We start from the raw sequence: 24,122 nt of genomic DNA, 5'->3' as shown, positions 1-24,122 counted from the left end.
TGTGTTTACTTAAAAAAAAACAAAAGGGGGAGGAGGGGAAGGGAAAGCAGGATCACTCTGGCTCGCATGACCTTGTGTTTTTGCTTCAGTTGGTTAGCTCATGGTCTGGTAGCTTTTGGCTTTCTAAACGTACTGGCCCAACTCCATCTCCTGAGCACTGAGTTAACAGTCTCCAGGCACTTACATTAACAACCTTTATTCCCTAAGAAATTTATAGGCAGGTGTTCACTGCCACAACAGTCTTGTATGTTGTAGTTGTAAGGCAACCTAGTTCCATCTGTGTGGAAGTAAATCCTCCAAAGTATCATGTCAGCTTCTTGTAAAAAATTCAATTGAATTTGAATTTAAAAAGGTTATATGCAAACATCTTAAAGTCTAGCGATATGAGTGTTAGGATGATTATACATGATAAAGCATAATTTGGTTAATTGAAGCATGAAGAATCTTTTTCAACCTTTTCCATTTCAGATTATAACAGAAGGTGCAAAGGATGGCATTAGCTGTGGTAACTCATTAGCCGATCAGGCCTTTTTTGATTCCCTTTCTTCAAGTACAGCTCAGACCAACTCTGCTGCCAAAAGCAGTAATCAGGTAGGTCTTGTGGTTTTTTGGGCACTGTGGGCATGGAAACTTTTATTGATGTAATTGCTTGCTGTACTTTATTTGTGAACCTTCATGAAAGCACTAATTAAAAAAATTGTGTTTTCATTAGGGAACATTTTTGTTGAATATTAATGATGTGTGTGACTGGTCAGATGCTGTCACTGCTGGAAAATTTAGTAGTCTTAACACTTTCAGAAATGGAGCATTTTTATTCTTTCCAGTCTGCAATGATATAAATCTGTGACTACTTCAGTCTCTGTAAGTGTAAGTGCACTCTTAGCAAATGTATTTTATTTTCAAGCTACTTCTTTTAGTATGCTAACCTTATTAAGGAACCAGAGCTTTCGTTTTTTGATGTCTTATACAATTAGGGGATCTATACATCAGCAGCCAGAGTGAATAGATATATTTCTTTCTCAGAATTTGAGTAAGAGTAGTTTCTTGGATTAAAAAAGATGAAGTAAACTCATGCATTATCAATTGGAGAAGAGGCTGACTTTCGGTTTGCTGCAAGAATATTTTTGTTCCTCTATTCATAGCTTTTTGCCTGGTGTACCAGTTCATTAAGCAGCAAATATTTTGTTCCAGGTTAGATATCTGAGGACACATTATCTTAAACAGAAGTGGTTTTTTATGGTCTGCAGACTGGTGCATGTCCCACATGTAGGAAGCTAAACATTTTGAAGTCCATAGGTCAACAGAAGAACAAAATCTGCGTTTTTTTCCAACAGCAGCATGCAAAGGTCTTTTGTGTTGGAAAGTAAATGCATTACTTATGGTAACAGCTGGGGGGACACACCTAGTTTATAGGTCAGTTAAATATCAGTTATTAGTTTTCTTAATTGCACCACAGGACTTTGACATGAAGTGAGATCCTTTGAAAACTCTACATGGGACATTTTTGTATGACAGTGAACGTTGTTCATTGACTATAGAGTGTTTGATTTGGGCTTCCTTGTAGTCAGCTGGACAATTCCAGGATTGTTATTTTGTGATCGCATGTCCTCACTAGAGGACTCCAAACCTCACTGTGACTGTCTCAATATTTATTTTTTTTAATTGATACCCAGGTTAATATGTAAGGCTAAACACAGAATTCATTAAATCCTTCATGAGTTTTTCATGTCAGACTGAGCCAAAGGTTTTGATTATAGGTTAGTTTTGCCTCAGTAAAAACTGCAGTAGTTTGAGTGCGAAATGGGGAACCTCTTTTCTTCCTTGCTGTCTGTTACTCTTGCCCCATTTTTTTCCTGCTGTAGTGTTTCTAGCAAAACTTTGCATCTGAGAAGGCTTGAGATATTTGCAGCAGCTACTTGCTGCCAAATCAGAGAGTACTGTTTCTCAGAGGAGAAACATAACTTAATTTGATCTAGGAAGAATTACTTACTAATCTAATACACCAAATATTTTGAATGGGAATAGAGGTATCTGTCAGAGCTTGTTCTGTGCTTAACACATTGTGCTTGTGCTTGGAGAAGAGAAGAAAAAAGGTCTTGTCTGTGCAATGGGAAAGGTTAAAATAAAGTTAAAAAATAAAGGTTAAAATCTCTTATATTCTAAATAATAGAGAATTACTTTGGCAATCTAGTTTTGGAAGTTGCATTTCTAGAGCAGTGAAAAGCTTGAAAATGTGGTCTCTTTACACTGTAGTTTACAGAAGATCAACAGTGTACTGTCCCTGCAATATATACAGATTGCGAGGTTTTTCATAGATTTTGGAAAGGGGTAACTTCATGAAAATAGCTTGTCACATCTGCATCAGTGCCCTGCTCTTAGAAGTGTCCTGTTCCTCTCAGTTATCCTTCAAATGCTGTGTGAGATAGCTGGGGGGACCACTGTACTGTAGTGCATTATGGTAAAACTCTATTACTGACATGGAGGGGGGGAAGGAGGAGGACAGTGTGCACCTGGATGGAGTCAAGGCCATGCAAGACGCAGGGGAAGCCTTCATCAGGCTGGTGTCTTTAGGTCTTCAGTTTCCATGGTTTTTTCCTTAGGAGGAACCATTCTGTTATGTGATCAGGGTTTTATGTCAAAAGTTATTTTCATTTTCTCAAGTCTTTTTTTTCTTTAACTGAGTTTAGTAACTGCTATTTCTAGAAAATTGTAGATCTTGATTTGAGTACTGCTTTCCGCAGCTTCTGGCATATATCTGGTAGTTTTTTCTAGTGGCTTATTGCTAATGGGATTTTAATTTGTATACTAAGCAGTCTGGAAGCAGTTCTGGCTTCCACTTTTGACTGTTAGGCCTTTCTCCCGGATCAGAGAGCTCTCTAGTGCAGGCATTTTCTCTTTGCAAAAATTCTATGGCTAATTGTTTCCTTAATTAAGAAATTTTGTCCGTTCATTCTCTCTGTGTGGTGCAAGATCCTATTTTCTTGCTCTCAGAAGAAAAGCAAGCTTTCTTCTGCAGTGACTTTGATCTTGTGTCAGTGAAGTGTGTGCATTGCTCCTGTGAGCATCGATCGCGCAGTGTCAGACAGATTTGACATTGCTGCACTGGTGTAGAAACACCTGATAGAGAGAAGGATTGCATTGGTTCCAGTAATACTGCACCAGGAGGTCAGGCTGAGTCACTCATCCCTTGCAAACTGACATGTCTCTTTCAATAAGAGCCACTTTCAATAAGACTGCAATCTCCTACTTTGTGGGTATGGCCCTTCTTCCTAGATGTATTACTCTGAATTTGGTTGCAATAACATTTATGTTTTTCAACATGAGTTCGCTGAGGCATTTCGACTTGAGTTCAGATGCACAGCCTGTTCAAAGCTTTAATGACCAACTAGGTCAATATACAAAGTTTTTAATCTTAAACAAAACTCACTTCAGGCTCTGGAGAGTTAAGAAAAATGATAAATTGTGTGTCAGTGTAAAGGGAATGGATGCTGGAGGTGGCACTGTAGTGGGAATTAAAATGTTTGTAGATAGATTAGTCTGGTAGACTAAGCTATGTAGCAATATTCCTAAATGCTTATATATGATGGTATCTATTATATTTTGCAGTAACATGGTGAGGTGGCAAGTTTATTACAAGAAATCTTTATAAAAGCAGTTCTAAATAAACAGGATGATTCAGGATTTTTTTCTTACTACTGTTGTATTGAAGAAATTGCTTTGTATAAACATTGTCACTCTCACATACACATGGTTGTACAATGCCCCCACTCCCCAATTCAGTAAGTCAGAAGATGTTTTAATTCTTAGAATTCCTTCCATTCTTCTAACAGTAAGTAAAAAAACCCAAACCAGGTTGTTGTGTAGTCTTTCAGTGCCAAGCTTTATTAAAAATAATAGATCTGGCTGAGTTGAAATGTGAGTGTGGTGCTTTTTCCTTTTCTGTTTTTAGGAGCCCAGTTAAACCACAGTGTTGTGATTTAACCCTGGTAGGCAGCTCAAGCCACTCAGCAGCTTATTATCCCCTCAGAGGAGTGGGGGAGAGAACAAGAAGGATAAACATGGGTAAACTCTTGGATGGAGATAGAGCATAGTAGGTAAAGCAAAAGCTTCACATACAGGCAAAGCAAAATAAAGCATTCATTCTCTGCTTCCCGTGGGCAGTCAGGTGTTCAGCTGCCTCCAGGAAAGCAGAGCCCCATCATGCATAACCATTGCTCAGGAAGATAAATAGCAACTCTTCTCCTCCTTCCCCCATCCCTTTCTGCTTTCCAGTCAAACAAGAGACTTTTGGTTTCCTACTCTTGAAACCATAATTTTTTGGTGTTAAGGAAGCATCATTGACTCCAACGCAGTTCTGCTCCCTGTCTATTTTCTATCCCTGTCTGCTCTCTTGTCTATTTTCCTAAGAAGGTTTTTGTTGTTGTTCAGCAAATAATCTCCTGAAAAGTAATTAAAGAGCAATTATTAAAAGCAGTTCCTTTTCCTTCCTTTTCTTCAGTGAGAAAGACTCAGTAACCACAGTAACACTTTGATATTGTACCCTGCCTGGGGTTGCCACAGATGTAAAGTGACAGTAGAAAAGGGGCACAGAGATAATTCCTAAGGAGAAAAATTCTACCTGACCCTTGGCAGTTCACTCTCTCCAGCTCATTCCTTGCATCAGCAGTGTCCCAGCAATGGCTGCCTTGATAAAGTTTGCAGCTGCTCTTTTAAAGAGCTATCTGAGAAGATGCTGGGGACATGAAAGCAAAGGGGAAGCAATGAAGCTAATTAAACACAAAATGAGGGAAAAATTTGACTCAAGGTAACTATTCACACACTTAGAAGAAGATAAGCAGATAGGAGAATTTAATGTTGCATCTGCCTGTAACATTTGTGCTTTAATGTCTGAAAAGCTTTAAAAAATTATTCATGAAAATACAATTTAAGGAAGCCTTAGTTGCTGAGGATGGAGGCTTGGCTTGGCTTTTCTAAGTCTCATGCTGTTTTGACTTGGTACCTCTTAGATATAGAGAGCAGAGGGAATGAGTAATCTTTCTTCTCTGTCAATCCACTGTTCCTCTGAGTGGCAATGCAAGGTGCTAGTTTCAGTCTGTCATTTGGAATAGCCAGTGAGTAAGTATATCAGCACTTATGCTATTTCTATTGGTTAAAGTTGCATATATATATATATATATATATATATATATATATATATATATCTTAAAGTAAGTTACCTGTAGACTCTGTTGGTATTGGAATAATAATGGCACTGGAATGAATATTAATTTTGTCAGTTTAAGCCAAGTGAACCTATCAAATAGTGAACAAAAAGATCATCATTTTTGGTGTAAAATGCATCACGTGTTTTTCTCTTATAGTATTTCTTTGATACTGAGTTTATTCCAGAGGCTGTAGCAATAGAGGATATTCTCTTTCACACTTCTAGATAGTGCTTCTTATTGCAGTTGATGAAGAGGTTATCTTGGTGGCGTTTGGAGCCTTCATAATTTAAGTATGTATGGAAATACAATCATTAATGTAAAATTCATTCTGAGTTGTCTCCTCCAGCTGGGTTGGTTTAGGGTTTTTTCTGATGGTCAAGATTAGTGCTTCTCTAGTTAAGGATGTATTTGCATTTATTTGGTTTGTGTTTCAGGTTCAGAGACTGCTGTTTTAACAGCAATGATCTCTCTTCCCCTATTCTGAACCACAGCTTGTGGTATTTTTTCATTTATCTAACCTAAAATGCTTTAAAAGTTGTGAACAAGTAGCATCTCTCTTTTAATGATAGTGTTTATCTGAATTATTTTGATTTTGTTACAACTATATTGGCACAAGCTAGTTCTTTTTGTTGGGAAGTTAAAACACTCTCTGTACAGTAATTTCATGAGTGGTCCATAAGTAGACTGTATGTACAACTTGCCAAAATGTAGTCCAGCTGTTTACAGCCTGTGTAACCTGCAGCCTTGAACAGAGGATAGAAATGCTATAAATTTTAGTATTCTGTACATTTTAGTTTGTATGGTTTCTCCTCCCTTCCTTCTAGAGCTCAGTGTAGCCTTTTTGCTTTCTTTCTTTTTTTTCCCTTCTCTGCCGAATAGAAAGCTAGTATTAGAAATGTATAAATGAAAATAAATTGGGTTACTGCTTCTCTGTTTCAGGGTGGAAGTGGATCACAGCTTCATTGACGTAGGGGCTGTAGATGTGGCTTCTCTGTATTTAAGATACAAAAATAGTTCTTGTACCAAACTCTTTGTTGCATTTGTAGAAGAGTTGTTCCCTTTTCTCGACACTGATTCTCTAATCACTGCTAAGTCTAGTTCTTGATGAAGATGACTGTACAGTTCTTCTTAGTTTGGGATAAAATAAGTATCCTGAGAGTTAGTATTTTTGTGAATTAGAGATTTTTCCATTGATTCATGTTGACCCTAGAGAATCCACATGTTTTGTGTCTTCAGCAGAGCAGCAAGGCCTCATGGATAGGTCAGGAAGCATTTAACAGAAACCTCTGATATTTTTATTGCTTTATCCAACGGTAAGAGTGGAATCAGTTGGGATAGTTTCTCTCACAGAAGCAAAGTGAGATAAATGGATTCGTATGTATGCAGAATCCTTTCCCTTCTGAAAGCTGTGGGACTTGGCGTATAGACAGGATGAGTAGTTAGTGAAAACACTTAGTTTGATGTCCAGGAGCTGAGGCAACTCAAGTTACCTGGTATGTAGATATAAGTTGTTGAACATGTGTAAGGAGAGCACTAAGGAAGTTTTTCCAAAAATTTTACTTCATATCTTTCAGGCTTTTTGCAATGAAGTGGTGGAAAGGCAAATTATCATTGTTAAATTTGCATACCATAACTCCCACTCCCCCTCCCTGAATTGCTGTGAGCAGCAATAAATGCTAAGATTAAAGAAAATAAATACAGTGCTTCTATTAAAAGTGCAGTATTCTACTTATGTGGAAATTCTGACATGCATGTTATTAAATTCCTGTAACAGAGAACATTTCTGTTCTCTGATGAATCTGTGTGTGTAGTAAAGGAGAAGTATCATCACAGGAAATGTAACTCGCTTGTACTTGACTAGGTCCAGTTTGTCTTGTTAAACCAGTATGCTAAATTATCATATAAAATATGCAGGTAGGTTCACCAAGGGAGTTACAATTACAGTTGTAACTTCTAGTTCCTGTTACAGATAATGACACTATAAAATCCTCTATTGCTGCATGTGATTTGAGAGCAACTCTTTCCCCTCCACCACCTGCATTCAGACTGGTAACAGGAATTTGTGACCAACTTTCATTTAAGCAAAGTACAAGGCAATGGCTTCTCTACAGTACTGAAAATAGTGGCTTGCTTGTTTTGAATTGAATCACATTTACATATTAAAAAATAACCATCAACATATGACTGTGATTTTATCAATTCCAATTATAGAGTTGTGTTGAGTTTTTTTGTGGATGATCCAGTGGAATGCAAAGGTTTAGGCAGGAAGTTGTTAAACTGGTGTAATACTGTGATCACTCGTCGCCTTCATCTGCACCCATACCCTCAGGCAAAATATTACTCTTGAAAGAGTTTTCCACAATTTACAGTGTTGGTATACTTTTTTTCCTTGTATGATTCACAGAATTGCAGAATGGGTCAGGCTGGAAGGGACCACAGTGGGTCTGGTTTGACCTCCCAACTGAAGCAGGGTCATCCTAGAGCACATGGTGTAGAACTGTGTCCAGATGGTTGTTGGCTATCTCCAGTGAGGAGAACTCCACAACCTCTCTGGGCAACCTGTTCCCAGTGCACAGTCACTCACACAGTAAAGAAATTCTTCCTTCTGCTAAGGTGGAACTTCCTGTGCATCAGTTTCTGCTCACTGCCCCTTGTCCTGTTGCTGGGCACCACTGAACTGAGCCTGGACCCATCCTCTTGGCACCCTCCCTTCAGATACTCATAGACATTGATGAGGTCCCCTCAGTCATCTCTTCTCAAGGCTGAACAGGCCAAGCTCCCTCAGCCTTTCCTCATAAGAGAGGTGCTCCAGTCCCTTAATCAGCTTTGTAGCCCTCCTTTGGATCTGCTCCAAGGGCTCCATGTCTCTCTTTTGCTGAGGAGCCCAGAACTGGGCACAGCTCTCCAGATGAGGCCTCACCAGGGCTGAGCAGAGGGGCAGGATCACCTCCCTCAATCTGCTGGCAATGCTCTTTCTAATGCACCCAGGGTGCAATTGGCCTTCTTGGCCACCAGGACACACTGCTGGCTCATGGACATGCTCAAGGACCTCCAGGTCCTTCTCTGCAGAGCTGCTTCCCAGCAGGTCAGTCCCAGCCTGTACTGATGCCTGGGATTGTTAGCATTTCAGCTAACCTGCAAACTTACAGTGCCATGTGGCACACACGTGTTGCACATTCCCCTGCACCACAGCAGGGGGCTTACTGCAATATGTTGTTTCCTTCCCAAGTTTTTTTTTGTTTGTTCGTTTGTTTTTTGTGGTGTTTTTGGTTTGGGGTTTTTTTCTCACTGAGCACTTCTTTTAAAGTAGAATCATGGGCATTTGTAATTGAAAGTGATAAACTGAAAATAGGCAGTAACACTCTTAAATTCCTCAAAAAAAAAAAAAAAAGACAACTAGGGATACCCCTTTCTCTGTTTCCAAACAAAAATAGAGTGTTTTCCCAAAAAGGAAGGCTAAAACCTTGTTTAATCTCTGTAGCTGGATCCTGGGATGTCTAGATGACACAAGTCGACATCAAAGAGGAACAGGGAGTCTTTCTTCTCTTTCTGGCATTGCTGTGATTGCTACTTAGAAAACTGTCTCAAATTTCTCATCTGTGTTTCAATAAAAAACCATTAAGAATTGAAATCAGCTTAAGAGAAGACAAGGATATAAAGAAGTGACTTGATTGTCATTTACATATGCAGGTGTGAGTAACAAAAAGAGAAACCTGAGAGAACTCCATTGAATAAATTATATAGAATTTTTAGTGTCTGAAATTTGAAATTAAGCAAACTTTAATTAAAAAAAAAATTTCCCTGAAGCAGTCAGGGTGACAATAGACGTGTTTTCCCTCCCCTCATCCTATCACTCAGTATTCTTTACTCAAGTCTAAATTATGTATCTTTCTAAAACACCATTCCATACTTCAAAGATGGATTTTTTTGTGCTGTATCAGGAGATGATAGATGGAAATTCTGTGTCTGCACTGTGCACAGGCAATGCAGCCCCTAGTCCAGTTTGGCTGTGAATAACCTTATAGGTAAGGAAATGGAATTTGAAACAGGAAAAGAACAAAAGACTAACTGCTCTGCTCATGCTACTATCTCAGTTTGTCCACTGGTAGTTTAAATTTATTTCCTGCTGAAAACAGGGAGTGTCCAGTAGTTGTGTCTGGCTTTGGGTTGTTTGTGGGCTGGCAAAGCCCAGCTCTTGTGCAGAGTTTTGAAGGGGGCAGTGGGGTTGGTAGTGGAGGTGTTGGATGATTGTTTCCTCAGGAAGGAAGTGAGAAGACAGGAGTGGCTGAAAGACAGATGGGTTCCTAGAACAGCATTACTACAGCTTCCTTGGCAGCTGCTTCCGGAGGTCATGTTGCTGTCAAGTATTTATCTGAGGGAACATTCTAGTATCTAAGTCCATAAAGTTGGTTATTCTTTAAAATCCAGCCCATCTCCACTTCTGCTTTTCCTAGAGGATTTCTTTAAGATGTTTATGTTGTACTATAGAAAAGAGAGCCTTCCTTCAGAAGTGGAAGAAATGCCCTGTACCACAATGCTAATGTAATTATCTACCAAGAAGAAAGCTTAGCCATAAAATATTGTGGGTATGGCAGCTGCTTCAGTTATCTGCTAATGTGCACACTTGTTCTGTATTAAACAGCACAGTGAATGCAGTTCTGTGATTGCTGCAGAATAGGCTTTTAGCCCTTCATCTTTCTTCATGGAGAAAAACACTTGATTTTTAAGGTGTCTGTCTATATACTCAGTTGTTTGGGTTTTTTTTAAATGTGTCTATCAGAGACTGTTATCCAAAGAAGTTTAGTGTAATGTCTGAGTATGCTTAAGGCTTTGTTTCCATGCAGGTAACTAAGGCAGCTATAAAACTGGAGAGGTATGTTCATTCCTGTGAGCTATTGAGCTGAGTCACCTTGACTTTTCTTGTGTTTTCTGCCATTGCTCTGTGCTGTCTGTCTCTTTTAAACCCCTCTTCAAGAGCATAACACTTCTCATTTCAGCTTTGGCTGTCCTGAACTTCCCTTGATCTGATCAGGCTTACTTTTGCTACTCACTGCTTCAGCATGGCTTCTGTCTCTGAGTAGATTTCAAGATGTATTTCTTACAGTTGGAGGTCATTATTTTTGATGGCACACTTCACCTAGGTCTTTCTGGGTACCTAAATTAGTTTTACCATCTGAACATTGTATTTGTTTTGGCTTTTGTCCTTCAGCAGTAGAGTGGACCTATTTGTCCATCAGGGGCATGCATTAATATGAGGAACGAGTCTGCCAGAAACAAATTAGTTGGCCAGGAGAGCAAATAAAGATTTTTAGCCAGGACAGAGAGATACCTCAGTGCCTCATCTTAGCTTTACTGTCTTTACAATAGCTTTGAATTCTCTGGAAAAGAGCAAATATGTCACTTCTCCTATTTAATTCATTATTCTTTTGGTAAAGATACTGACATTCTGCTTCCAAGCTGAGGATTTTTCTGTTGTGGTGGAATTTTTTCTCATTCAACTATTATTAGATCTTTAAAAACATACTAGGCTTCTCTTCCATCCTCCAGGCCCCACCAGTAGTGATCTGTTCCTGTAGTGAGCTTGAATCTGCCCTTAGTGGAATCCTCTTAGAACATTCAGCAATAGTTCCCTCTGTTGTCAGTTCCCAACACAGCCCTTTTGTCTTGTTTTTACTCCTAGGACAGTAGGAGTGAGCAAGTACCTAATAGTCTACATAAGGGTGAATCAGCTGCCTTTTAGGAGTTTATCCTTAAATTTAATCTCAGTTTATCCTTAAATTTAATCTCTCTTGTTTGAATCACCCATGGGCTGAGCTCTGCTCTCCTGATCAGTCTTTGGAAAATGTGCTATGGCTGATGTACCTTGGGGAGCAAGGAGTTGCAATGTTTAATTTGAAGGCTGATCAATTTCTTAGTTGTGGGGTGTGGCAATTCTTTTTGTGTACATTTGAGAAGGCTTGAATACTTGGATATTAGGTGTGCTGTATCAAATTATATTGACTAAATATCAGCTTGTTGCAAGGGCTCTTCACCTTTCTTCACTAAGGAAATACCAGGGGATTATCAATTTCAGTTGTGGAAAACTAAAGCTGTAAGAACGTGGCTTGATGCAAAATACTTGAGGTTTAATTAGGGTTTATTCAGCCAGGGCTAGGCCACACAAATGGTTTCTTGTATGAAGATTGTCAGTGGCTGAAATGTACAGAACTGCTCACTGGGGCTGAGATGACCTTTTTAATAATTGCTGTGTCTTTAGTTGGTCCTCCATGATGCTCCAAGACCTTGAGGATGGCAGGCCTGATTCCTGAGCCCTTCTCCATGTTTTCTGATTGTTGACTGCCACTTAGGAGTGTCCACAGTATGTGTGCATGTAGGAAAACATTTCAAGAAAGTTGAAGAGGGTCCTGTAAGTGCTCCTTGAAAGTTGTGATCTATAGGTTCCTAAGCCATCTATTACTCTCTTCCCCAGTGCTTCAGAAGAAATGGAGATCCTTTGGCTGAAAGGAACAGAGGGGAGAATAGTATATTCCACCCCTTTTATAGCCTATAGGTGATACACCTAGGGGTAAGAGCTTACCCCACAGCTTTCTTGGACACTTTAGAAGTAAATTGTTCTGATTTGAAGAGTGCTTCCACCTAGGTACATGGAGATAAGACATCTGGGAGCACAATTTAAGTAATACATTTCCCTTTGCTGTACAGCATCTGTGTATATCAGCATTTGTCTGTGAATGTGATGATTGCTCTTGACAGTCATTCTTTAGTAGTGTCAATATTATTGCCCTCCTCTTTTTTTGCAGCAGATTTTAAGGTTTCTTTACCATTTACTCATGTACCAGATTTCATATGAACTACTACAGAAAAGAGGAAAACTTTACTCAGTCTTTTGGTGATCATGCCACTTCTGGACTTTCATTTGCTAGTGATCAGCAAAACATATATTGCAGAAGTATTGGCGCATTAATATTATGCAGACTAGTCTTTTCTAGGTGCTCCAAGTTATGTTAGAATCAAGCATGCTTTTCCATGTGGTTGGGCCCCAGCCCTGTGTGTTTTCATTTAGCCAGGAATGAGCTCTGGCTAATGCCACATGTGGTTATTTCTCTTTGAAATAGGAAGATAGCTTACACCAGTCTGCTCTCTTCCTATCTTTGTAATTTGCTCGAAGTAGCACTGGGTATCAGCTATCCAAGAGTGTTGCTCCCTCAGGGAATAATGTTCTTGCATCAGTTTCATTCTCAAAAAAAAAAAAAAAATTCCCAAGCTATCACTATAGAAGCTTTCCACATAATCTGTCTCTCTCTCTCAATTCCTAGAGACCTACTGATGCTTGTGAGTCTTGTGAATGGTGATTTTTCTCCCCAGCTTGGGGGCTTGGTCTTAATTTCCACATCCTGTAAGGAGTTGTGAACCTAAATATATAAAGGTGTTATGTAATAACATAATTTTTGAGTCTTTATGATTTGATACTGTCTATGAAATCTGACTGTCAGATGACTTTATTTAAGGAAAAACTGAAGGGAGACTTCTTATTCCTAAGTAGAATATCAAAGTTAAAATGAGATGAAAGAATATTTAGTGGAAAAAATTGGGATGTGGAGTAGCTGTATCTTTTTTGTGTAAGACACTTATGCAACATTTTTGCAGATAATAATTTAATTTTTAGTGGGAGTTTTATTAAATTTCCTGTATTGGCAAATGTTCTAAGATACATGTAAATGTTGTAGTCTAATAGTAATTAATTTATATAAGGCACTTTTTCTTTTATATGCTTCTTCATGGTAAAAATAATGAACTAGCATCAGTAGGATTTGAGACTTCTTTTTACAAAACTCAGTTTCTCCCTCTGCTGAACTAAACAAGCCTTCTCAGCTTTGTTTGCTTTCCTTCCTCTTCTCTTTCTTCCTCCTACACTTTGGGTGTGTGGGTTTCGATATGTGTGCAGTTTTTCTTTCTGCCGGCAAGTCTCTGCACTAAGTGTCTGGAGTAGACTACACTTAACTAGTCAATGCTTTTTCAAAGTGTACTGTTAAAATCAAGGAGCTGAGCAGGATGCTAAGCTATTAAGCCAAGATGAACTTGCCAAATGCAGCACTTAGCATGTCTGCTCTGCACTCCTTCGCTGAGGTTTCCACCTCCACAACAGCATTGGCAGAAGGGGGTGTGTGAGTGCCTTCACCACAAGCTTATGCTGAGAGAGTAGGTCTGCAGGGAGATACCAGACTGTTCCCTGGCAGATGTCTGTTTTCTTCCCCCATCTTCACTGTGAATGAGTTAAGCTCTGACAGGGAAGCTCATCAGGTTAGGCTTTAACTCCCTAACTGCCACACCAGTAGTGATGGTGTGGATGGGCAATTTATTATTTGCTTTTAGTAAAGCCACTAATCTAAGTTTGATAAAATAAGTATTTACAAAAACCTAATTCTTGACTTCTGAGTTCTGGTTTTAAATGTGCTAATTAGCCCATGGCTTTAGGTAATTAATAGTTCACAAGTACCATACTTATTAAGGTGTCAGTGTAAAATAATTACCATGGCTGAGATTGCTTCCTAATACTGTTGCAACAAATAATTTAGTTACCCTGAGGAGAAGCACTCTTATTAGTATGTATTGGTGTCACATTGCTGGAAAGCTGAGCAGTTCTTCCCAGTGCTTGCTGCATGCAAGAGTTGTGTAGCTGGAAATGCAAGATTTGGCAGCTGCTTCTAAATCCAAGTGAAGTGCTGAATGCAAACTCAGCCTACCAACAGGAGGTGAAAGACTTCATGAGGAAAGTATGTGGTTGTTGGTCATTTCTTCAGCAATTCTTCTTTACTTTTGTCTTCATACAATGTAGGCAAGCCTTGCCAATGATCCTTGGTCCAGCTGGAACGTTGGGAAGTCTGGGAACTGGGATAATGGAAATGCTGTTGACAGCTGGGCAGCGAAACCTGAAAGTGCACCTGGCCAGAGGAGCAGTGCTTCAAATAACTGGGAGGCAGCAGCAGCATTTGGTCATCCACAGGCATATCAAGGACCAGGTGTGCTAATAATGCTCTTTTTTTCCCGTAATAAATTAGGGTAGGTGGACAGTAGAGGTAAGAATTATTTAATTTTTCATAACTATAGACCATGGTTTATTTAAAAAAACAAAACCAATCCAGTTTCCTAATAGCACATTGCCATGTGGGTAAGCTGGACACTAAATTAGTAGGGGTTTAAAAAAATTAAATAATTAAAAAAAATTGGTTCCACAGTAACAAACACCTCAAACTCTTATGGAAATCTGACAAACCAAAGTCTTGTACGTACATGATCTATTCTCAGGCATGTTGTTCAGCTTGCATAACGAACTTTTAAACTCCCTTGAATTTGTGCTCTCAGGCCTTTGAAGGAATAGTCTCTTAAATCTTTAATTTTAAGAAGTGACTAGCTTTTCAGAAGGCTTCTCTACCTTTTGTAGTAACAGTCTAAATTAAGGGGAGAACCCATAACTGAGGAATGCTAACTTGGAGTCTATGAATATGGAACACAATTGAGTTCATCTTAACACACCATCATCTCTTCTTTATTTTTTTTTCTTTATTTTCTTCTTCCTCAGTGGATTTTTAGTGCACTGCTTTGCAGGTTGTATTTGATGGAGATAGTGCTAATTGAGGAGGAATAGCAAAATAGAAGGCTGAAAGACATTTTCATATATTTACCTCGTTGATTATTTGTATGTGAGTGCTGAAGTACGTGCTTCTGCTTTTGAAGAGAAACTATGTAACTTTCTCCTTTCCCTGTCCCCTGATCCCTCCTGTACTTCAGCAGCTGCTGATGACGATGATTGGGATGATGACTGGGATGACCCAAAATCAACTTCACCATCTTACCTTGGTTACAAGGAGACTGAGGCATCAGAGGCTGGGGGGGTCCAGCGTGGAAATTCTCGTGCAGCTGCTATGAAGTTACCACTTAACAAGTAATGGAAAATACAGGGGAAATGTGTATATATTGAAGAGAATTGGAATTTGTCAAGATGTGTAAATTCAACATCCTTGAAATAAGCAATGTAAATTACAGTTTTGGGGCAGAAGAGAAGGTGGATTTGTAGTTCACCATATTCCTTAAGCAAGCAGTGGACACAGATCCCTGAAAGCTTGAAAGTACATGACAAAGCTCTGTAATTTTTGAAGGGGTCATACAGGCAGATGACACTTTCACAATGCCTGAGCTTCAAGTCTTTGAAATTTAACTGTGTTTGACAGTTTGTTCTTAATGAAAGTCGAAGGTGGTGGATGACTTGTTCATACAGTAGAAGCTGATCAGAGATCCTGCCCCAGAGTTCTTGAGCAATCTTAGTTCCTGGTGGGGAAAAGTTCTGTTCTATTGTGTTTGTGCATCTTCCAAGTTGATTCTTGAGCCACAGAAAGTTTGATTTTATAGATAAAAATTCTACAGTAGCATCAAGCTTTTTCAGGGTTATACTAGCATTGTCTCATGTTGTAGCTTAATATTTGTTTGTTCTAAAGCTGCTGTTACTCTGAGAGCTAGTGTGTGGTAATCTCTGAATAGATGAAAGCAGAATGGAAAAAGATTGTAGAATAATGGTTCCTTGGGTATCTAACTAAAATCAACAGTCTCTGCATGACTAGTTAATTTTGTTCATCAGTGGGGTTTTATGTCCAGTGTTGCATGAGTACCTGTACATCATTGTTTACTTGTTGTAAACTCAGAAAAATACCTTTTATAAGAGATTTTTTTGTCCATGGAGTAAGTCCTGCTTTACTGCTCATACTTCTGCAAGCAGTTCGGCAGTACTGCAAGGGCTAATTATCTTCCTAATTAGAAAGAGGACCACCATTTACTTTTTATAAGACATTTTGTAAGACTTTTAGAATATTATAGTGATTGTTTGGCTTCCTTTTAATTGGTGGATAAATTATTTAAGATAACTCATTTTTAGAAGCTCTTGGTCGATCTTTTGTTATGATTCTTTCAGATGATTGAATTCTTGTAATTTGAAATCTCAGGTGCATGAGCATCTGTCTGTGTGTGGTGTTTCCTGAGAGGGTGAGGCTGCAGAGGAGTGATAGATGATACTTTGTGACGTCCTGTTATGTTTGGTATGATGGTCAGCAGAGCAGGAATAACAACTTTGCTCTGCAAGAAGGGGCCTATTACACACACAGACACACAGGATACACACAAAATTGTTACAGTAATTCACGTAAACTTTTTTCTATACTTGAGAAATATTTAGGGTTTTTTTCCTGTAATGGCAGGTAGTTCTGCATATGTCAAAGAAAGGAGAATTAACTAATCACCTCATTTTATTGCTAGGTTTCCTGGATTTGCAAAACCTGGAATGGAACAGTATCTATTGGCAAAGCAGCTAGCAAAACCCAAAGAAAAAATTCCCATAATTGTAAGCTGGGGTTGTGTATAATTTTTCTGTGTGGGTGGTACAGGTTCTTTTGGTTTTCATTTTCTTGGTTGGCTGGGTTTTGTTGGTTGGTTGGGTTTTATAATCCTCCTCACCTTTCCCTGTTTTCTTTACTGAACTTTCATCCTCAAGGTTGCTATATATGTTTGGGTCAGAAGAAACTGATAATGAACACATAATTAGAAATAGAACTGCCATAATAAAAATCATAGGTGTGATGATGATTATTCTTTTCAGTACTTTTTTCCTCATGCTTTATCTGCATACTTGTGATGAATATCTGCCTTTTTGGGATTGGGATGCAGAGCAAATGCGTTACATTGTCTATTCATTATCTAGATAGTTACATGTAAGAGCTACATTTGTAGAGGTTTACAATGCTCAGTCCTGATGGTCAGGTCACTTTCTGATCTGAAAACCAAACTCTTCTGTCTATATGCTGTTCTAGCAAAATGTGGTTGAAATAGTCCTAGAATTCGCCATTCCTTTGTTATTTGTGAAAAACTGTAAAATACACAAGATAAAGTCAGCTGCAGTCTTTTGTCCCTGATTGCAAGAAGCCTCTCTGTTTCCAGACTCTCAGCCTCTCACTGAAATCAATGGAAGCTCTCAAGTGAAGAGAGAAGATATTTATCTCCTTGTTTTTAGCTTGTGCAACATGATGTATTAAAAGATAGTATTTGCAATTTCTTACAGATTGGTGATTATGGCCCAATGTGGGTATATCCTACCTCTACATTTGACTGTGTGGTGGCAGATCCCAAGAAAGGTTCTAAAATGTATGGTCTCAAGAGCTACATTGAGTATCAGCTGACCTGCACTGTAAGTGTATCTGAAACAGGATCTTTTGTCTCACAAATATGTGTCATATAGAAATAGAAATTGTGTGACTTGGTAAGGGCATTTTAAGAGTAAGTGAGTAAGTGGTAGTTGTCATATTTTTTTACCCCAAGGATTTGCTTTCTTCTAGAATTTCAAGTTCTTCTGTATTAAGGCTCTAATTCATAAATTTTATTTACATTCCATGTGTTTACCATTCTGGTCATGCTTGTTTCATGTGACTGTGTGTAGCTGCCTGTCCAAGTTCAGAGTTGTGTTTCTCTTCCAGAACACTAATCGGTCTGTCAACCACAGATACAAGCACTTTGACTGGCTGTATGAGCGGCTCCTGGTTAAATTTGGATTAGCCATTCCAATCCCTTCTCTTCCAGACAAGCAAGTAACAGGTAATTATTCCCAGTTCTGAATTCATGGAATGGGAAATAAGGAAATCAGATTTTTATAAGGTTCAGTTATTTCTTACTGGTTTTTTTTCCCATTATTTTTAAATAAGGTATCAAAGAAACCCCTACCTTTCTCCACTCAAACCTTATGATGAGTTGTTATGACTGATTGATAATAACAGATCAATACTAGGAGAATCACTTTTGCATTTGATTGTACATATTTTATGTTGTAGGAGCTTTGACACAGTTCCCAGAGGAAAGGGAGCATCCTCTGACTGGTTGGGATGGGGATTTTTTGCTTCCAAGTGAAATGTTGCAGCTGTTTCTCCTCTTGCTTGATTTCACACTTGATTTAGAAAGCGTCTTTCATTCATATAGTGTTCTGCTCTGGTTTGATGTCAGTTCAGCTTGACCAAACCGTGAAGCTTGTGGAAATCTTTTGTTCTGAATTCAAGAAAAGTGGGCTTGGGTCCTTTAAATGCACCTGAGTTTGGTCATTGCAACAGAATGCCTATGCAACAATGCCTATGCATTTTCAGTAGTCTCTGGCTTCCTTTCTACAAGTGTGTGCTAAAGTGCATGTGAAGGAAAGAATGGACACCTGTATAGCAGGAAAATGTATTACTTTAGCCCATTTCCACTTGTATGTTTTCTGGTAAACTTATACAGCATTTAAGATAAACAGCCAAAACCAGAGATATAAGCATCGGCATGTTGCCAACCACGTGGCTGTGGGCATCACTCAAAATGCAGCAGCTCTGCTGTGTTTGAAGAAAGCTGAGCATTGATGAAGTTGCTGGGATAAATGCCGAGGAAACTGAAAAGTGAGGAAGTGACTTCTTCCCCTTAGCCTCGTGTTTAGAATTGACCAGCATTTCTATTAAACGTGTGCATGTCTGTTAACAAGAAACCAGAAGACATGATGGGGTCCCTAGATTTCATTGTAACTGTATCTTAAAAGACCCAAGAGTCTGGCATCACTCCTTGGCAAAATCCATTGCTCGTGAATTTCTGTCTTCTGGAATCTGTAGGAGAGAATACCTTGCACCATGCAAAAAAAAAATTAAAAAAAAAAAAGTGTGTCTCTCTTTCTGAAACATGAAGAAACTGGAAAAAGGGTGCTTATCTTTCACTATGTTTAGGAGGCTTCTTTCTGAACACTGTCTACAAAAGCATTTCTGTCAATTTTTCTCGAGAGAGCAAGACTCCCGACTGACTTTGTCAGGAGCCTGGTTTTAATGATAACCTGGTGATGATATGCTTAATGATCAGCATGTAACTTGCAGCTGCTGCTGTTCTGGTGTTCTGCACTCCTTGCAGGAATGCTGTGGAGATTTCTGTATAGATTAAAAATTAAGCAAAGGATTACCGAAGGGTATAGAATGTCTCTTCCACAGTGTTTGATTTTTTTTTTTTGCCAATTTGCAGAAAAAGATACATACACCAAGTTCATTTTTCATCAGTTCTGTTATTTACCTGCTAGTCTTGCTAGTTTCCATATTTGCAAAAAAAACAAAACCTAAACCACAAAAACCTCAATTTTGTAATCTGCTGCCATAGTAACTATGCAGTAGAATTATATTCAAACAGTACATGCGTTCAAGGCTTGTAATCTGCACTGCTGTGGAAATCTGAGGAGTTGGGTGCTGGAGGAATCTCTCTTTTCTTACGAATCCCCTGTCCCTGTATGCTTTAGAAGTCTGATGTCATGCACTTTTTTAAAATTAGAAAGGATTATCTCAAGAAGACAGTTTCTACTTATACAAAAAGGTTCTTATGAATACGCAGTGATGATGCATTACTAGTTTAAGAAAAAATGGTTACTTATTTAGCTTGTATTAAAAATATCTTAAGTACCAAAAAAATCAGTTAGTCTTACATGTATGTATATGTTCTAACCGGTTAATGCATATGATTTTTTAATATTTTTTGATTTTTTTTTCCACAGTATACCTATATGGAAGTATGCTTAAAGGAGGCACTGCTTTTTAAATCTGTGATTTGTGTTTGAACAATTTCAGATATTTTTGAGCAATCCAATTTAAATGTTTTTTGAGCTATTTAATTTCAGTGCTTTGTTAGCTTGCACATGGCAGCTTGGATTGTAGTTCTTTTTTCTTCAATGGTTTTGAACCTCATATTGACCAAGACTTTACTAAACTGTACCAGAAGAATACCTTCATTCCAAGCCTTTACCTGGCTTTTCTCTTGGGTCATCTGAATACCTAGTTTTTCTGTCCAAAAGCTTGTTAGTTTTTTGGGGTTTTTTTAAAATGTAGTTGAATTGTGGGTGGGTATCAGGTTTTTTTAATATTTTGTGGCTATCTTAAAAAGGATCAGAACTCTTGATCAGTAATCAATATTTAAAATCAATCAATTAAGGTTCTTTTTGTTTGTTAGCATAATGGGCCATTTTTTTATGAGTTGGACTCAATGATTCCTGTGACTCCATTCCAACTCAGGATTCTGTGATTCTTTTAAGTTCAGAGTCATTAAATTGTTAATAACTCACCAGACGAATTACAGGCTGTTTCTATTTAAATTTAAAAAAGGAATTTGAAGGTGCTAGCCTGTAAATGTAGCAATTATTGTTCAATGTCTAACAGGACGCTTTGAAGAAGAATTTATCAAAATGCGCATGGAGAGGCTGCAGGCTTGGATGACGAGAATGTGTCGCCATCCTGTTGTCTCAGAAAGTGAAGTTTTCCAGCAATTTCTCAATTTCCGAGATGAGAAGGTAGGAAATGAAATAAAGTTCTCACACAGACTGAGATTGAGGAATTGCTGTCCCCCCACACTTCCCTTCAAACCAAGAGTTTGGCTCTGTGGCCGCCTCACTGTGGGCAGTAGTGATGGGCTGGAAACTGCTGGGATTCCTAACTCAGCTGATCGATCAAAACAAGGCATAAAATTGCTCCTGTGAAATGCCACACACCATTCCCATATAGCTGTGCTCTTCAAAAAGTAACTTTGTTGCCAGTCTTTCAAGGCACAGTTTGTATCCTCCAGCAGAATAGGAAGATACATAAAACTCCTTTGGCTGTTGCCCTGCTGTGTCTCTGCTGGATTTAGTAATCACTGTGATCCTCTGAGTGGTGCTGCTCTGCTAACAAAAGCTACTTTATAGCAGATCTAGGTTGTGCCTGTATTATATTTAAAAACAGCCCCCTGCCCCATCCCTATCCCTCAAAACCACAGTTTCTCACTGTAAAAAAGCACTATGTTGCAGCCTTACCTGATATAACCAGCCATTTTTTATTCACACACACACACACTTTATTATGCTTTTTTAAAAAGAGATTTTAATATCTTCAGTAAATGATAAATAAAGTAAGTAAACCTTCAGTAAATAATAGTTTCTTCATGATTGAGCTCCAGCTCTGTTACTAATTAGGAAATAAACAGAAACACCCTGCTGCTTTCTCTTCAAAATAATCATACTTCTAAATACATATAGAATTTGCTGAAAAAGTAAATTATCCAGTCTGGTCTTAAAAATTTGCAAGGTTCAAGTCCCCTGTGACTGAGGTCACAGATGACCAGTTTTGAGTCAGAGGTTGAACTACCAACATACTTCTAACCAGAATTATTCTGTGATCCTGTAAGTAGAGGGTTAATAACATAGTAAATACTAGTCCTGGTGAAATGCTAGTTGGATGGTTAGTGGGGAGTTGTATAATTCTTCCAGCTAGTCAGCACTTCTTAGTTTCTTATTTATAGATGTATAAACAGAACAGATGTTGCAATACATAGGGAATTTTTAACCACTAAGAACTTAGTATGATAATTGCATAATAGTTTCCTGGTCTTCTTGAGCAGCTTCTGATATGAGACTTAACCTATGTGTGGAGACAGCTGAATGTCATTGTTCTTACACTGTATCTCAGTAATAAACAAGAAGGGTCTGTTGACCCTAGAATTAGATAACAAAGCGCACAAAGGAGGAGGGGGAGAACTTTGGGAAACTGTAAAAAGCCTTGGCTCCTCTGAAGATTTCACTTCTTAATGAAAGGTTTTAATTCAGGGGTGGTCTGTTCATTAACAGCTCTCCTAAACATTTAATTCACTCCTTAAGCACGTGCCTTTAAAGAAGGATGAGTGGTGGTCAAACTTTGTGTCTCTTTTCTATTTTTTTTCTTTCTTTTTAAGGAGTGGAAGACTGGAAAGAGGAAGGCAGAAAAAGATGAAACTGTAGGAGTCATGATCTTTTCTACAATGGAACCAGAAGCTCCTGACTTGGACATGGTAGAAATGTAAGGTGATTTTTTATTTTTTTTTTGTATGGGCATATGCATCTGGGTATACAACAGATGCTGAGATAATCCAAAACTCAGATACTAAGTGTGCATGTATATTCATGGACTTAAGGAGGTATTCATCAAGGCAGAGCTGAAAATTTGTTTAAATAATGAGATTTTCATATCAACCCCTCCAATACTTGGTGAACTCTATGTGATGTCTTTTTGCCTTCAGTGGCTGAATGCTAATCCTAAAACAATTTATGTAAAATTAGTTGATGGGATAGAGTTCTGTCAGATCCTATGGAGTTATGTTTTATTTTGCTGTGGAAGTGTGGCTTGATCTTTAATCTTTCAACAGTTCCAAAACATGCTAAACTTAACCAAGTAGCTTAGGATAATAGTAGATGGACCAATAAGCAGAACAATGGTTCTGTAAAATAGTTGTATGTAATGTACACACAGTATGATTTGAATATCTGTAATCCGTGGAAAGCTATTAAAAATGAAAAGTAATAAAGTGATTTAAGTTATCAAATTTCATTCTGGAACTGCAAATGGATATATTTCTTTTATATATGTGTATATTACATATACATGCACTTTTTAATGTATATTCTGTAGGTGATAAACCTTTGGGTTTCACAGAGTTAAAGACTGGATTTACTATGCAGCCTTTATTTCACTCCTTTAGACTTAATAATTTTTCTCTTAGAAGATGTAGCATGTATGACATGCTTTTCTTACTGTTCTGGAACACAGAAACCTGGATAATGTTTTGTGTGTGTGGATAAACTGGACAGAAGTCTTTTTAGTAGCAAAGCAGTGTATCTGCACCCAATACAGGCTTTATGCAGGGAATGCAGTGCATATTGAGTGGATACAGTGGCTGTGTGGTAGCAGTTCTGTACCAGCAGAAAAACGTGCACATTTTTAGGTCACTTACACTTCATCCATGGGGATTTCAAGCTTGACTACTTTGCTTTAGTGATGTGGTTTCTGTATATGCCAGTGGTGTAAAAGCTGAAGGGGTGAATGAGAGGGAGGATTTTGTACCCAGGGTGCAGGAGAGGGAATGTGCTACATACACATCCCTGGCAGAGAGTGCCCAGCATGTGGTCAGCTAAACAGTTTGTGCCCAAGCAGGGAGGGGACACCAGCCTGAGGAGAATGCTCACCAGGGGCTGGCAGCCTGGAGTAGTGCTGGGGGACCTGTTTCCAAGCAGTTACAGAGGTGGCTGTAACATCTCAGATGTCCACATGTTCTAGTGCATGGGAATGCTGTTAAAAGTGTGTGAATCTTGAAAGCCATTACTCCACTTACAAAGTGGGCAAACCAGCTTGTTCAATAACTGTTAGTTTCTTCAGTGTGAAGATGTTCTTTACCGAATAATTTTGCTACTATATTAAGAGTCCTGCACAGGTTCATGAGCATTTTCAGTGATCTTGAGACCACAAAGTATGAAGTTTAGAAAATTAAAGGATGTTTTGTCCCTGAGGTAAGGGGAGTAAGGCAAGAGCCTCTTAGAAAGCCCTGGTGCTGGTTTTGTGCACATAACTGTGTGTGTATGGTTTCCAGCTGAGGAAGGAAGTGCTGGTGGGGAAGTGGGAACCTCTAGGTTCTTGGGCCACATCTGGAGCTGCTGCCCTGGCTCTGGGGAGTCACTCAGTGTCCCCTTGCTGTTACAGCTGTCTCATGCAGGCTTTGGCTGAGAGCATTTGAAAGATCAGATGCAGTTTAAATAAATTATAAAATACACATTTAGTTTTCTTTTGTAGAGTTCACAAATCACTGCTGTGTATGCAGTGCTGTGATAATGGAAAACTCTGATAGCTGCATGCAAACATGCTTAAAGAGGAGGACAAAGGCACATACTAATTCAGAATTCTGGGTTTTTGCTCCCTATAATGCAACTCAGCACAATGATATTGACAATATAATATGAAAGTATGCCTATATATTTCCCTAGGAGAATTGCTATATTACTTTCCATTCACCTATGTTAGACTTCCATCAAAATATCTGATACAGTTATTTTCTTTTTAT

General features: G+C 38.6%; 1 protein-coding gene across 3 annotated transcripts in view; it reads left to right on the top strand.

The window, feature by feature from the left end:
* The window catches only part of SNX9 (sorting nexin 9), a 61,696-nt gene that overhangs the window by 21,729 nt on the left and 15,845 nt on the right, over positions 1 to 24,122 (top strand). For 2 of the 3 annotated variants that reach the window (XM_036380682.2, XM_036380684.2), the window contains exons 4-11: positions 469 to 591; positions 14,041 to 14,224; positions 14,994 to 15,147; positions 16,509 to 16,593; positions 17,308 to 17,433; positions 17,720 to 17,837; positions 20,444 to 20,574; positions 21,987 to 22,090. In XM_036380682.2, the coding sequence (XP_036236575.1) occupies positions 469 to 591; positions 14,041 to 14,224; positions 14,994 to 15,147; positions 16,509 to 16,593; positions 17,308 to 17,433; positions 17,720 to 17,837; positions 20,444 to 20,574; positions 21,987 to 22,090 (1,025 nt within the window). The remainder of the gene's footprint in view (positions 1 to 468; positions 592 to 14,040; positions 14,225 to 14,993; positions 15,148 to 16,508; positions 16,594 to 17,307; positions 17,434 to 17,719; positions 17,838 to 20,443; positions 20,575 to 21,986; positions 22,091 to 24,122) is intronic. The other variant, XM_036380683.2, reaches the window with a different exon arrangement.

Source organism: Molothrus ater, chromosome 3 (genome assembly GCF_012460135.2).
Source record: "Molothrus ater isolate BHLD 08-10-18 breed brown headed cowbird chromosome 3, BPBGC_Mater_1.1, whole genome shotgun sequence".
Taxonomy (NCBI): domain Eukaryota; kingdom Metazoa; phylum Chordata; class Aves; order Passeriformes; family Icteridae; genus Molothrus; species Molothrus ater.
The sequence above is the reverse complement of the archived record's forward strand: the minus strand, read 5'-3'. Positions and strand labels throughout refer to the sequence as shown.